At 37.3% G+C, this 16,601-nt stretch overlaps 1 protein-coding gene across 1 annotated transcript in view; it reads left to right on the forward strand.

The window, feature by feature from the left end:
• TACR3 (tachykinin receptor 3) overlaps positions 1 to 16,601 on the forward strand; it is a 173,997-nt gene that overhangs the window by 51,966 nt on the left and 105,430 nt on the right. Inside the window, exons 2-3 of the mRNA XM_062199133.1 lie at positions 6,209 to 6,397; positions 8,287 to 8,437. Of these exons, the coding sequence (XP_062055117.1) occupies positions 6,209 to 6,397; positions 8,287 to 8,437 (340 nt within the window). The remainder of the gene's footprint in view (positions 1 to 6,208; positions 6,398 to 8,286; positions 8,438 to 16,601) is intronic.

Raw genomic sequence — 16,601 nt, forward strand, 5'->3', positions numbered from 1 at the left:
CCCTATTCGCACAGAGTGAGCAAGTGAAACTGTGGTTCCCATAACTGCCACAGCTACTGTGTACAGGAGATGAGATCTACTCTTTGCCCTGGAAAGTACCCTTTTCTAGCTCTGGTGGCTTCTGATAGCAGCCGGGCTGCTTAAGTCAGAATAAAAGTTAGTGGCTGCTCTCCTACAACATCTCAGACCCTGTCCCTTTAGGGGCAGAGGGAGTCAATGACGGTACCTTTTTCAGAGCGAGGTAGTCAAATCCCAGTCAGCTTTCTAGGCTGGAGTTAACATTAGAGGGGACTGTGGAATTCCTCCCTTAGTTAGGGCTGTGGGCCTGTTTATGGGTCACTTTCTTTTTATCGTTTCCTGATAAGATGACATCTTTAGCCAGGTAGCCTGCGCAGAAGCTGTAGTGACTGTGGGATGTTTTGCTGCTGCCTCTCGGTCTCTGAGTCGTTTACTATTTTGGTCACCTCTTAACTGAAATACCCCTCAATCAGTCTCCTTAAAATATGGTCTTTCCTTTGTCCTGGTATTTTTCTGTTATTGAAGTGAGTGATATTTCTCTGTATTCATCCATCTTTGGTTCCCCTCTAATTGTTTTTTTTTTTATATATTTATTTAGAAGAGAAAAAGTTGGGGGGAGGGAGAGAGATCTACTATCCACTGATTCATTCCCTAAATGCCCAAAAACCAAAACCAGGCCAAACTAAAACCAGGAGCCTGGAATTCTGTTTGGTCTCCCATGTGGGTGTCTGGTCTCCCATGTGGGTATCTATCTGGTCTCCCATGTGGGTATCTATCTGGTCTCCCATGTGGGTATCTATCTGGTCTCCCATGTGGGTATCTATCTGGTCTCCCATGTGGGTGTCAGGGAACTGATCATTTGAACTAGTGCCACTGCCTCCCAGGATACACATTAGTAGGAAGCTGGACTGGTGGTAGAACAACTGGGACTGAGACTTCAACAAGGGATGTGAACATCCCCAGCTCACACTGTGATGTTAGAATGCCCGTGCCAGGAAAGCTAAATTCTAAATTTAAGTTAAAAGCATATATAATGAAATTCACATACATCATTAGTCTAAAGCTATTTCAAGTAACAGTGTATAAATTTTACTGACAAAGAATTTGAGAAAATGAGCAAGTAATTTTTGTCAGCTTATGTTTCAAGTTCCTATTATATGTGTACAATGATGAATGTATGTGCATATACATATAAATTTATTTTAATAAATTCTTGTTTCAAAATTCATAAAATATTTATAATTAACTAGTTACTAGCTCATTATTACATTTGTTTAATACTTTTATGAAATGTACAAAATAGGAAATGTAAGTTAGAGCAAAATTATGTATATCTGAAATGATTTTCAAAGCAGAAACTACCCTAGCATCAAGGTGAGAAATTGAAATTTTATGAAAAGCTATTACAACTAATCATTATTTTGCACAGAGTAGTAGCCAGACCACATATATGTGGGATTTACAGACTACAACAGCTACTCTGGCCAGAATAAAATTGGAAAATGATAAAATCCATATCATTTCAGGCAAATTCAGTACAATTAAGTAGACATCTGAAAGCTGCACTCTGTCTTCATTGCAAAACTTTAATATGTGTAACTGCACATAAATCCTAAGAAAGAGCTTAATAAGATACCGACAAGAAGTGGAATTTTAGCAGATACCAATGACAATAACAAAGCTGGAGAGACTGACTTATTGAGTGTTGGCAAACAAAAGTTGTGACAGAACATGCAATTTTTCCAAAGACATCAAATTAAGCATAAAAGACTCCCTCCATTACAGCAGAGAAAAGTGGTCTCAGTATAGGGGAAAGAAAACAGAAAAGAGATGGCACTAAAAATGAGTCTTTAGCAGATACGTCTGAGAATTTCAGCCTCTATGAAAGACAGTAAGAAGTGGCTTTTAAACTTGATGATAATGCTAATTTTAAGAGCAAAGAATCTGACTTTAGCTGTTGCTGAAGACAGAACCATACCAAGGAATTTGTAGTGCCTTTGGCACTTTGGCGAAGGGAGTGACAGTGGGCAGTTCAACCAAAAGTCTAGTAAAGCTTATGTGATCACATGAAAGATTTATATTTCTTTAAAGACATAAATTACAAATATTCAAGGGATATTATATCTAAAATTGAATCATTTCTTCTCAAATTCAAGAGAGTATTTGTCCAGACAAACTTAAGTATCCATATTCTCCATAGGTACTCTGGAGCAAACAATTGTTGTGGAGAAACAGTAGGAAATATTGGTACCAAAATGAATTCCTATTCACCAATTTCATATTGATCTTCAGCAGTAATTAGCTGAGTGAATTAAGCCAGTCCCAAAGAGACAAATATCATTTGTTTTCCCTGATCGGTGACAACTGAGCACCAAAGGGGAAACCTGTTGAAGTGAAATGGACACTATAAGAAACAATGACCTGAGCAGCTCTTGTCCTGACTGTTGATGTACAATGTAATACTTTATCCTTTTTAGTATTTGTTGTTGTTGTTGTTGTTGTTGTTCTAGTACTAGTGGTTGAACTCTGTAATTAACACACAATTATTCTTAGGTCTTTAAATTTTAACTGAAAAATGATCTCTGTTAAATATAAAAGTGGAAAAAGAGAGGGAGGAGATGTACAATTTGGGACATGCTCAATTGGACTTGCCACAAATGGTGGCGTTAGAAATGTGCCAGGGGATTCCAATACAATCCCATCAAGGTGGCATGTACCAATACCATCTCACTAGTCCAAGTGATCAATTTCAGTTCACAATTGATGGCTCAGATAGGCCTAAGAGTCAAAGGGATCACACAAGACAAGTGTCTGCTAATACTAACTGATAGAATCAAAAAGGGAGAGAAGGATCCAACATGGGAAGCGGGATACACAGCAGACTCATAGAATGGCAGATGTCCTAAACAGCACTCTGGCCTCAGAATCAGCCCTTAAGGCATTCGGATCTGGCTGAAGAGCCCATGAGAGTATTGTAGGCATGGAAAGCCAAGATACCATGGAAAAGGAAAAAAAGAAGACCTAAATGAAAGATCTCTGTGAGTGAGATCCCAGTGCAATTCTACCTACTTCTTTGGTCAACTGGCTCTGTCAGTAACAGCATTTTGTCATTTCCTTTTGTCTTCAAACATTTACTTAATTCTAAGCAATTTCAGAATAGAATTTGAACCTAGATCTGCTTGATTCCTAAGACTATGGCATGATTATCATTGGCTGAATGTGTGAATGCCTGATTCATCATTCTTACATTCAAAGCCATGTATAAGCAGGCCACTACCCATTTCAAAGGACACTTTATTTTCTATGTTTCATTATAGCATTTCTAGAACAAAAATGCTAAAAGGGATAAAGTGTTAAATTGTACATCAACAGTCAGGAGAAGGGCTAATCAAGTCACTGTTTTTCATAGTGTCCCTTTCACTTCAACAGGTTTCCTTTTTTGTGGTTGGTTAGTTGTCACCTGCATTTCTAAACCAAGATATTGTTTTTGCAGTTACTCTTTTAATATTTATTGAGGTATAATTGATGTAAAAATTTTACAAATTGAATGTGAGTTTGGATGTAAACATACACCTCTGATAGAATCACCACAATCAAGGAAGTAAGTACATCCATCTTCAGAAATTCCTTTTTGCTCTTTTGTATGTGAGAGGGGATTTTTTTTTTTTGGTAAGAATATGAAATCTATGCTTTTGACATATTTTGTAGCTCCCAGTATCACTTGATAGCTGTTGGTACTATGTTGTACAAGAGGTCTCTAGAACACGTTTGTTCTGCCTAGCTGAAACTTTGTTCTCACTTAACAATTTCCCATTTTTTTTCCTCTCCCCAACTCTGGCAACTTCCATTCTATTCTCTGCCTCTATGAATTTTACTATTCTTAAATACCTCATGTATGCCGAATCATGTACCTAAGTGAAATAAGCTAATCACAAAAGGACAAGTATGATTACTTTTTCACATTTAAGATTCATATTTATTATTAGATGCCATACTTAATAAATTAAGGATATTTCTTTTAGGTAAGAATAAGATATACATATTCTAATATATCTGCTAAAATCTAACCCTGCCTAATAGTTGTAAAAGCAAAGAGCAATAAACAAATTATCTGGACCTTGAACTATTTATTTAAATGGTTAAAACTCTTTGGGCTTTTAAGTTGCTCAGACAGCACCTTTCTTAGCTCCTCTAATAATGACTCTGTCCTTTGTTCTAGACCCTGTCTAGTGCACTTGGGCCTCATTCCTTTGTAATCATAACCTCTACTCTACCACCAATGGCTCTACTCCCAACCTGTGTGTACTGATGGACCTCTTCCCCACTTAATGCTGTATAATTGTTCAGACCTGGTAAATGCCACTCTTAGGATCATTGGTTACTATCCTCAACCTGTCTTTTATGACCTTGTCTAAATATGATCAGAGTCGGCAAACTTGGAAGGCTTCCATAGCCTTGGCAACTCATGACGGGAGCCTAGGGTGGTTACTGGCGCCATAAACTAGAGTGTCAATTTGTTGGGTCAACAACAGGAGCCACTGTGCGCTTGCTCCTGATGTGGGATCTCTGTCCTTAATGTACTGTACATTTTGATTTAATGCTATAACTAGTACTCAAACAGTATGTTTCACTTTGTGTTTCTATGTGGGTGCAAACTGTTGAAGTATTTATACTAAATTGATCTTCTGTATATAAATAGAATTGAAAATGAATCTTGATGTGAATGGAAAGGGAGAGGGAGCGGGAGAGGGGAGGGTTGCGGGTGGGAGGGAAATTATGGGAGGGGGAAGCCATTGTAATCCATAAGCTGTATACTGGAAATTTATATTCATTAAATAAAAGTTAAAAAAAAAAACTCTTTGGGCTTAAGTTGTATTCTCTAGCAAAAGTATTTTTGAATTATGGATAAATCATAATTTTCCAAATAAAAATGGCCAACAGCAAAAAGAAAACAATTATGTTTCATTAAATAGAAATATAGAAATTTGGGATGGGTACTGGGCACAGCTGTTAGGATGCCAGTTGGGATACCTGCATCTTATACTGGTGTGTCTGGGCTGGAGTCTTGGCTCTGCTTTCAATTCCAGCTTCCTGGTAATGCACTCCCTGGGATGTAGCAAATGATGCTCAAATACTTACCTACATTCTTGCCATCCACATGGAAGACCTGGATTAAGTTCTTGGCTCCAGGTTTTAGCTGCAACCAGCCTATGCTGTTGTGGTTATTTAGGGAGCAAACCAGTGGATAAAAAATGTTTCTATGTCTGTGTGTCTCCCTCTTTCAAATAAAGTAAAAACTTCAAATTTTTAAAGAATATAAAAATTTAATTAGTCTGGTTTGTACTATTTTCTTCTCTGAATGTTAGCCAGAATTTGACAATTAACCATATTATATTCAATTTTAAACTGGAAATGTTTTCTCTCTATTATTATCTTTGCAAAGTCAAGAGTTCTCAATTGCCCAAAAAGTTGTAGTCTAAAAGCACTCTATGTGTGCTTTTTAGAACCTCAATTCTTGTTTCCTATAGCAACTCTTTTATACATAATTACATAGATAGACTCCATGAAAACTTTCACAATTCAAGCATAATTCAATTTGTGGGCTAACAGGAAGGTACAGCCTCAGTCAAACGTGATATCCCTGAATCCTGACCTTATCTCTGGCTGTTACATGGATGTGTCATCTACCTATTTCACATGAATTCCTCCTCTTTTTCAATTATGTAGTTATTATCCATTTTATTTCCCTAGAATTTTATTTTAAAAAGTTAAGTGGTCATAATAGAAATTAAGATTTTAAGGTGTGGGCCTAATATTTTTAAGCACTTCTCATGTGCTTTTCCAGTTCAGTTCAGCAGACATTGCTGAATTCTGATAATGTGTTAGTCACAGTACAACATAATCAATAACTTTCACCTACATGATTTCTATTGATTCCCTACTTCACTCCTAAGATGTCAGTGTTCTTATTGCTATTTTTCATTTCAGAAAGACTAAGCAATTTCAGAATAGAATTTGAACCTAGATCTGCTTGATTCCTAAGACTATGGCATGATTATCATTCTTTGTTGTCTCTACTCAAGCAAAATCCTTGTTGTGTTTAGCACATAAGGGGCAACGCTAGCCTTTGAAACTCTGTTAAACTCAAATACAAGAGAACCAACAAGATGGTCTGTTTGTGTCTTTATAGGTATATTGCCATTATCGATCCCTTGAAACCAAGACTGTCTGCCACAGCTACCAAGATTGTCATTGGAAGTATTTGGATTCTAGCATTTCTGCTTGCTTTGCCTCAGTGTCTTTACTCCAAAACCAAAGTCATGCCTGGACGTACTCTTTGCTATGTGCAATGGCCAGAAGGTCCTAAACAACATTTCATGTAAGTTAACTATTATGGTTTTAAATTCAATTTATTGAACTTTTCAAAAACTACAATTTGGGAGCAAGTAAGACATTAACGTTTCCCTCAGGGTTCACACATCATATGGGAAAAAGAAATACCTAAAGATACTAAATATCAAATGATGTATTACTTCTACCTTTGACTTTAAATCAATACTTAATAAGCTACCAGAAAACAAGGCAAGTATATTTGATTATAAATTGTCATATATTATAAATAGTTATATAAAACTTATTAGAAATATGAAGGCTTCTATATGTGATAGCACTAGAGATTCCTATTCCTAAAGTTAAGAAATAATGAATTTACTTTAAGGAAAGAAGCATTGTTATTGAAGGAAAAATAAGTGAGAAGTGAGGAACCAAAGCCCACAAGTTCTGATTGCCTCTTTTAGAAGCCTGGCTAGAGAGAAGGGAGTCCTGATGGGTTCCTCAATTTTATTTTGGTTTGATTTGGTTTGTGCTCGTTTGCTTCAACATTAAGAAACTGGAGGATGAGGTTGGAAAGGAAATAGGAATCCTTTATGATGGAAACTACTGTTTCATATTTTGGACTTAAGAAAAGCAAGAGTCCCAAAACCTAATTGTGTAATTTATCCTATTGTATTATTTTATTCTGGTCATAAATTTTATTCAATAAAATTATTTTCTATTTTAATGAATCATTTTTACTTCTAATAGTAAGTCCTGATGTCCTATTGTGGTGGGATGATTATATGATAAGGCACTGTATATATCTTTAATAATCTAGAAGAAAGGATTTTTAATGTTATCACCATTAAAAAAATAATTTATCTTGGTACAAGTAATGGCATCTTTGAAAGCATTTATTTTATCCAACTTTGCCTAAAGTTCAAATTTTAGGGAAAATATCAGGAGGCACTTTTTTAAGGAAAAATCTATCCATTATTGCTAGTAAATGTTACTTTGTATGAAAATATCACCCTCAAATTGTTGACTGAGATGCTTTTCCACTAGCTTAAAATCAATTCTTATAAAGCTACCAGGAAACCAGAATGCAAATTTTAAGACTCATTTACAAAGAAAACAAATGTATTAAAAAGACTATTGTTAACAAACTAATTACTTTAGAGGCTTCTAGGACAATAGAAGCCACATTAAATTTTATAAAATTCTGTTCAGACTGTTAAATTATGGGATGTCCTTACATTCCTTCCTAATTGCATACTTGTAATTTTAATTAAAATACATGAAATTACAGAATTTAAAAATTTATAACATGACTTTGATATGACTTATATAGCTTCATGTGATTTACCAAATTAACAATACAATCAAAGGCACCATGATATTGAAAACATGTGTGTACATATCTTTACTTGATTTTCTCAAATCATAGTCAAATAATATGTGTATCTAATGTGGCTGAGATTTTCTAAAATTGTGTTTTCAATCAAAAGTAATTTATTTTAAATATGTCTGTTATAAGACTATATAGAGTAGTGCTACACAGGACAATATATTTCAGTTGGTTAATTTATTCTGTCTCATCCCTTTTTCTCATAAAACATTTAATTAGTTTAGCACAAGAATCACCAAGCACAACATTAAGCAGAGAAAAAGTTTTTAGACTCCATTTCTAGGTAAAGAGAACATGTGTAGTTTAAATGAACACTATTCATCTGAGGTAAGTTTTTCTATATGAAGTAAAATTGGCAGAAGTCAACTGAAAGCATGTGAAGCACGACCACAGGTGACAATGGCAGGTTATTTTGATATATATGTGAAATGAGGATATAGACAAATTATAGAAAGGTTTTTGGAATTTTTAATTATGATTTAAAGAACTAATGTATATTTCATCCCGCTAGATTGTTTACCATGTGTTTTTCTTATTTCTTGTAGCTACCACATTATTGTTATCATACTGGTGTATTGTTTCCCATTACTCATCATGGGTATCACATACACCATTGTTGGAATCACGCTGTGGGGAGGAGAGATCCCAGGAGATACCTGTGACAAGTATCATGAGCAGCTAAAGGCAAAAAGAAAGGTACCTTCTATATAATTGACCTATCATTTGTGTAAAGTGTGTCACATCACAGAGGGAAAAAAACTTGTGGCATTTTCATATAATTGACTTGAGTATCTACCCTGACTTTTTAATTGTCTTTTCTTTGTCTTTTAAACATTTTTACCTTTCGGGGGGGGGGGGTTCTTCTATACACCACTGTACATGTACAGTATCAGAATATTAGTCTGCAATAAAAGAGTTACTTCCTTGCAATTTAGCTTTTTTTTTTTTTTTCAATTTGGCTTTTTAAGCAGCTTTTGCCGAGTATTCCCAGTTACTCCACTTGAAATTGCTGAAATTCATTTCAAATGGAATCGTATTTCTTCAACTATAATCATTTTTTACTTTTATTGAATAGTGTCTCTGATGTCTATAACATACCCAAATCTTCTTTTATCCCAATAATGTCATTTCTCCTTCAAAGTGGTATAACTCGTTAATTTCTTTTTTTTTTTAACTTTTATTTAATGAATATAAATTTCCAGTGTACAGCTTATGGATTACAATGGCTTCCTCCTCCCATAACTTCCCTCCCACCTGCAACCCTCCCCTCTCCCGCTCCCTCTCCCCTTCCATTCACATCAAGATTCATTTTCAATTCTCTTTATATACAGAAGATCAATTTAGTACAAAGATTTCAACAGTTTGCACCCACATAGAAACACAAAGTGAAACATACTGTTTGAGTACTAGTTATAGCATTAAATCACAATGTACAGCACATTAAGGACAGAGATCCCACATGAGGAGCAAGTGCACAGTGGCTCCTGTTGTTGACCCAACAAATTGACACTCTAGTTTATGGCACCAGTAACCACCCTAGGCTCCCGTCATGAGTTGCCAAGGCTATGGAAGCCTTCCAAGTTTGCCGACTCTGATCATATTTAGACAAGGTCATAAAAGACAGAGTGAGGATAGTAACCAATGATCCTAAGAGTGGCCTTTACCAGATTTGAACAATTATACAGCATTAAGTGGGGAAGAGGACCATCAGTACACACAGGTTGGGAGTAGAGCCATTGGTGGTAGAGTAGAGGTTATGATTACAAAGGAATGAGGCCCAAGTGCACTAGACAGGGCCTAGAACAAAGGACAGAGTCATTATTAGAGGAGCTAAGAAAGGTGCTATCTAAGCTACAAGTAATTTTTCTGATTGAGAGGCAAATAGAACCTGATAGAAGGGGCTTGATAATAATCTGGTGGGCTTTAGGCCTTGTAAATTCAGAGGCCCAGACCTATCTATCTCTTCACATGGGGTACATCCAAAGGGAGGTGTGAACCTCCTAGGGGAAGGCACTCTGTTGACTTTCATTACTTGGCTGGGCTGGGAGGAGAGCTGGCCAGGTAAAGGCAGGGGGCATCTCTAACAAGAAATTTACAGTTCTGCCTGCAATGTTGCTGACCCTACTTGGCCATACCCTCAGCTGCAGTGGTCACTTTGGAAGTTGGGCTGAGTGAAGGGCTTTTCAGCTTAGAGCCAATAAGATCTGTGGCAATGACCTGGGCATCCTTCGACTCCAGGGCAGGTCCATTTCCAGTGATCCAACTCTTGGCAGAGCTGCCAGGGCTCTTCACAAGCTGACTTCTGCTGAAGCCCAGGCTTACCACATTGAAAGCCACTGCAGTGGACTAGCCTGTTGGGTCTCCTTGAGGGCAGATCACTGTACAGATCAGCCATTAATAGGCCTGCCACCCATTGCTTCTGATGCCGAGCTTTCTTTTCCTCCTGGTTTGTGTTAAAGCAGACCAGAGGATGCAAGTCAAGGGAGTGCCCATGTCCCATCTCTAATCTTTGGTGGCCTGAACTACAAGTCTATAGTCACAGGCATGTTCTGTAGTAGTTTTTCTAAGGTAGACAGTGCCCATGAGGAAAATTATATTCTCACTTTAAAACTTTCTTTCCCTTTGGTCTGAAAGGGAGGTTTTTTCTACTTACTGTATACTTCGCTGATGGCAAAGTGAATCTAGCTATGAGATTATTATTTAAGTTCTTATTTTGGCTATGCTATTGCAGAAAAATGTTAGCCATCTCTTTTATAAGGTCTAAAGATTAAATTGTGCATCCTACAGATTCCTTCATAATAGAATTAGTTTCCTACCTTGAAGAGAATAGAGAAATGAAAGAACAAGTTGGGTTTAGAAGAGAGAAATGAGGGAGCAAGTCCTAGATCGCTTGCTGACAATAGCAATATCACATGAATACTTAGCAAACCGTTTCAACCATTAGATAACAACTTAAGAAAACATTTACCAGAAGGTCCAATGCCTTCCATAAATTTTAAGAATCATGTATTTGAAAACACCTCTTAAATATCTAACATGGTGTAGTTTGTTTAGCCTTTAAACTTAAGCACAACCATATAAAATGTTTTTAGTTTCTTTCTACCAACAAGTCTAAAACATATGATACACAGATTCAGGTCCCACAAATTAAAATGTATCTTTGATTGATTTTAGCAGCTTAAATTTATGGACAATCTTATCTATAAGCCATTTAAAATAAAACTCTTAATAAAATTTCCCCATGTGGACATACAATATGTACACACATATAATATAGCATAATAGACCAATATAGCAATTTTAATAATAGCTTTTAAAATCTTTAACTCTTTTTGTAGATCTACAAAAATAGTTAACTCCTTAATTTCTACCTCTTGTGTCTCTGTCTCTTTCCCTCTGTTCTTCCTCTTGACCAGCCACAATATTTATTTGATTTAGGGATGACAATCACTATGTTCCTAAATCTCTGTGTGTATGACATTCATGAAATTTGTTCACCTTCAAAACTAAATGAAGAACAGTGTTTTTTTTTTTTCTTCTTACTATTTGTTGAACTCTTATTGTATGGTTAATCTTCTAAGTATAAAGTAAACAATGTATATCATTGTAAAATTTAATTTAGAGAGGAAGGATAAGGAAGTTTTGGAGCATGGGTGGGAGCCAGGTAGGCTCGGAAATTTCACTATGTTCCTAATTCTGTATATGTTAATTTAAAAGTGTCCCTGAAATGCCCAAATCACATATTGGAGCACCCAGGTTTGAGTCCTAGCTTTGCTCCCAATCCTCTCTTCCTGCTAATGTGCACCCTGGGAGGCAGCAAGTGATGACTCCAGTAGTTGGGTCCCTGCCACCTACGTGGGAGACCTGTATTGAGTTCAGGGGCATGTGAATTTAGCCCAGAGCAGCCCTGGCTATTAAAGACATTTGGGGAGTGAACCAGCACATGCTAGAATGATTTCTCTGTCCCTCTCATCCCCTCCTTCCTTCCCTACCACCTCCTTGTCTCCTCCCTCCTTCTCCTCCCCATTCCATTCCTCCATACCTCTCTCTCCACTCTCTATCCCTTTTCGTGTCCCAATCAAAACAATAAAATATATTCAAATAAAAATTTTATGTTGTGGAAATGCCATAAACAATGTTTGTTAGAAACCATGAAAATGTTTTACAGTTTTATGATCTGCTAGTTGATCAGTTGAAAAATGGACTGGTTGCAGGTGTCATTAACATTGGCTGAGCGCACACACTCCACCTGTGCTGAATAAAATAAACTCCATCTGGAGGGAAGATTCCAGGACATGGATCTTTGCCCTCAGTACCGGCATGTTTAGATTTGATGAAAACAAAAATATGAGCTCTTGGTGGCCATGATAATTAGAATATGCAAATAAAGACAGAACACTAAATAATTAGGAACTAGGAAAACAAGAGCACAATGACATGCCTATGCCATACATATGACAGTTTGTGCATGCTAAGGTAACGTGTTTCCATAGCTGATTAGAAAGAGCAGTATAAGGGCCAGCATTGTGGCATTGCTTGTAAAGCCGCTGTCTGAAACTCCAGCATTCCATTGGATGCTGGTTTGAGTCTGAGCTGCTCCTCTTCTTATTCAGCTTCCTGCTAATGCACCTGGGAGAATGGCCCAAGTGCCTCTCTCTCGCCCCCTTTCAAATAAATGTTTTTAAAAACAAAAAAGCAGGGTCCTAAATCATTTTCCACTGTCTCCTCAGGCACATTTGCAGGGAGCTGAATGGGAAGTACAGCAGCCTTCCCATGTCGGATGCCTGCTGCTCAGATGGCAGCTTAACCCACTGAGCCACAAGGCCAGCCCCTACTATTAACATCTTCTATCAGTATACTTATCATAATCCATAAGCCATAAGGCACACCCAACTTCCCTTATTTTTAAATCCAAACTCCCTGTGTTACTCCACCCCTTCTAGTCTCTTGTAATCAGCATTCTTTGTTCAGATAGGTTTCATTTTGAGAATCCACTTTTGAGGGAGAATCATGATATTTATGTTTCTGCTTATTTCACTTAACATGATGTATTCTATTCCCATGTTTTCACCCCTGTGGATAAAAGGGCCTCATTATTTTCTCTGGTTGAATACTACATTTATACATATTCTTTGTCCATTCATCTGATGGACACCTTACTTTATTCCATATTTTGACTTTTTTTAAAGATTTATTTGAAAAGCAGAATTAGAGAGACAGAGAGATCTTCCATCCACTGGTTCACTCCCAAATGACCACAATGACCAGAGCTGGACAATCTGAAGCCAAGAACTTTCTTCAGGTCTCCCAAGTGGGTTCAGGGGCCCAAGCACCTGAGCCATCTTCCACTGCCTTCCCAGGCCATAAGCAGGGAGCTGTATCAGAAGTGGAGCATCCAGGTCTTGATCTTGTGCCCATTTGGGATGTCAGCATTGCAGGCGGTGACCTCACCCACTACACCACAGCGCTGGCCCTCATATTTTGACTTTTGTGAACAGTCCTGCTAAAACATGGTGGAGCAGTTTTCCCTTTAATACAATGAGTCCATGTCTTTGAGTGTATACTCAATAGTGGGATTGCTGGATCTATGGCAAATCCATTTCTAGTTTTTAAAGAAATCTCCATACTGTTTTCCACAGTGGCCACATGGATTTGTGTTGCCATTAAGGGTACATGGAGTTCTACTTTCACTACATCCTCATCAGCATTTTTCACAACAGCATTCTGATTGGGGTGAGGTAATACCTCATTGTGGTTTTGATTTGCATTTCCCTGATGGCCAGTGATATTGAAAAATTTCTCATGTGTCTCTTGGCCACTTGCATTTTTTTTCTTTAATGTATTATCTTGAAAATCTGAGTTACAGAGAGGGAAAAACAGCCAGACGTAAATAAAGAGGTCTTCCATCCATTGGTTCACTCCCCAGATGGCCACAACAGCCAGGGCTGTGCCAGGCTGAAGCCAGGAACCAAGAGCTTCATCTGGGTCTCCTGCCATCTTCTGCTGCTTTCCCCAGGCAATTTAGCATTGAGCTGGATGGGAAGTGGAGCAGCCAGGACTTGAACCATGCTCAAATGGGATGCTAAAATCATAGGCAGTGGCTTTACCATCTATGCCACAACACCAGCCCTTAATGTATTTCTTTTGAGAAATGTTTACTCAGGCATTTTGCATATATTATTTTAGATTGGTTGCTTTTTGAGGAGTGTCAAGTTTTTTAGTTGCTCCTGTATTAGATGGGTGACTACCAAATGTTTTCTTTCATTCTGTTCTATGTCTCTTCACTGTTGATGCTTTCATTTTCTATGTGGAGGTTTCTGTACATGATGTGGTCCCATTTATCTAGTTCTGTTTTTGTTGGTGATTCAGAGATCATATTTTTAAAAATCATTGCTCTTACATCAATTTTTTGAAATGGTATCCCTGTGTTTTTTTTTTCTATCAATTTCATGTTTTCACATATTATATTTGGGTCCTTACTCAATCTTGTGTTGATTTTTGTGTATGTTGAGAGGTGGAAATTAACTTCTTTTGCATGTATGATCCAGTTTTATCAGCACTATTTGTTGAAAAGACTCTGGTGTATGCTCTTGGTACCTTTGTCTAAGATTGGTTGGCTGTATGGATATGGATTGATTTGGGGGCTGCTTTTATTGATCTCTATGTCATTTTTATGCCAGTATCATCTCTTTTATTGTCTACAGCTTTATATTGTGCTTTGGGATGAGAGATTGTGATGCTTCCAGCTTGACTAACTTGCTCACAATTGCTTTAATGTCCAGGGTCTTGTGTTCCATATGAATTTGGGTTTCTTATTTTTCTGTTTCTGTGATGAAGGTCATTGGTGTATTGATGACAATTGCATTGAGTCAGTGGATTTATTTAGGTACTATGGACTTTCAGTAATACTAATTCTTCCAATCCATGAATACAGGGTATTTTTAAATTTTTTATGTTTCTTTGATTCCTCTCATAAGTGTTTTATAAATAAATTTATGGAAATCTTTTAATTTCTTGGTTAAATATATTTCATTTTTTATAAAAACTTATAATTTTTTTAATTTAGTAAATATAAATTTCCAAAGTACAGTTTATGGATTACAGTGGATTCCCCCCCCCATAATTTCCCTGCAACTTGCAACCATCCCATCTCCCGCTCCCTCTCCCATTCCATTCACATCAAGATTCATTTTTAATTCTCTTTCTATACAGAAGATTGATTCAGTATATACTAAGTAAAGATTTCATCAGTTTGCACCCACACAGAAACACAAAGTGTAAAATACTGTTTCAGTACTAGTTATAGCATTACTTCACATTGGACAACACATTAAAGACAGATCCCACATGAGGAGTAAGTACACAGTGACTCCTGTTGTTGACTTAACAATTTGACACTCTTGTTTATGGCGTCAGTAATCTCCCTAGGCTCTAGTCATGAGTTGCCAAGGCTATGGAAGCCTTTTGAGTTCTCTCAATTTGATCTTTTTCCAATAGGGTCATAGTCAAAGTGGAAGTTCTCTCCTCCCTTCAGAGAAAGCTACCTCCTTCTTTGATGGCCCCGTTCTTTCCACTGGGATCTCACTCACAGAGATCTTTCATTTAGGTCTTCTTTTATTTTTTCCCCAGACTGTCTTGGTTTCCATGCCTAAAATACTGTCATGGGCTCTTCAGCCAGATCCAAATATCTTAAGGGCTGATTCTGAGGCCAGAGTGTTGTTTAGGACGTCTGCCATCCTATGAGTCTGCTGTGTCTCCCGCTTCCCATGTTGGACCTTCTCTCAATTTTTGATTCTGTCAGTTAGTATTAGCAGACACTTGTCTTGTGTGATCCCTTTGACTCTTAAACCTATCAGAGTAATCAACTGTGATCTGAAATTGAACACTTGGATTAGTGAGATGGCATTGGTACATGTCACCTTGATGGGATTGTATTGGAATCCCCTGGCACGTTTCTAACTCCACCATTTGGGACAAGTCCAATTGAGCATGTCCCAAATTGTACATACATCTCCTCCCTCTCTTTTTCCATTCTTAAATTTAACAGGGATCACTTTTCAGTTAAAATTTAAAAACCTAAGATTAATTGTGTGTTAATTACAGAGTTCAACCACTAGTACTAGAACAAAAAACAATACTAAAATGGACAAAGTATTACATTGTACATCAAGAGTCAGCACAAGAGGTGATCAGGTCATTGTTTCTTATAGTGTCCATTTCACTTCAACAGGTTTCCCCTTTGGTGCTCAGTAGTTGTCGCCGATCAGGGAGAACATATGATATTTGTCCCTTTGGGACTGGCTTAATTCACTCAGCATGATGTTTTCCAGATTCCTCCATCTTGTTGCAAATGACCGGATTTCATTGTTTTTGACTGTTGCATAGTATTCTATAGAGTACATGTCCCATAATTTCTTTATCCGGTCTACTGTTGATGGGCATTTGGGTTGCTTCCAGGTCTTAGCTATTGTGAATTGAGCTGCAATAAACATTAATGGCAGACAGCTTTTTTGTTTGCCAAATTAATTCCCTTTGGGTAAATTCCAAGGAGTGGGACGGCTGGGTTGTATGGTAGGGTTATATTCAGGTTTCTGAGGACTCTCCAGACTGACTTCCATAGTGGCTTAATCAGTTTGCATTCCCACCAACAGTGGGTTAGTGTCCCTTTTTCCCCACATCCTCTCCAGCATCTATTGTTGCTAGATTTCTGAATGTGAGCCATTCTAACTGGGGTGAGGTGAAACCTCATTGTGGTTCTGATTTGCATTTCCCTGATTGCTAGTGATCTTGAACATTTTTTCATGTGTCTGTTGGCCCTTTGGATTTCCTCTTTGGAAAAATGTGTATTGAGGTCCTTGGC

This window comes from Lepus europaeus, chromosome 8, assembly GCF_033115175.1.
Source record: "Lepus europaeus isolate LE1 chromosome 8, mLepTim1.pri, whole genome shotgun sequence".
Lineage (NCBI taxonomy): Eukaryota > Metazoa > Chordata > Mammalia > Lagomorpha > Leporidae > Lepus > Lepus europaeus.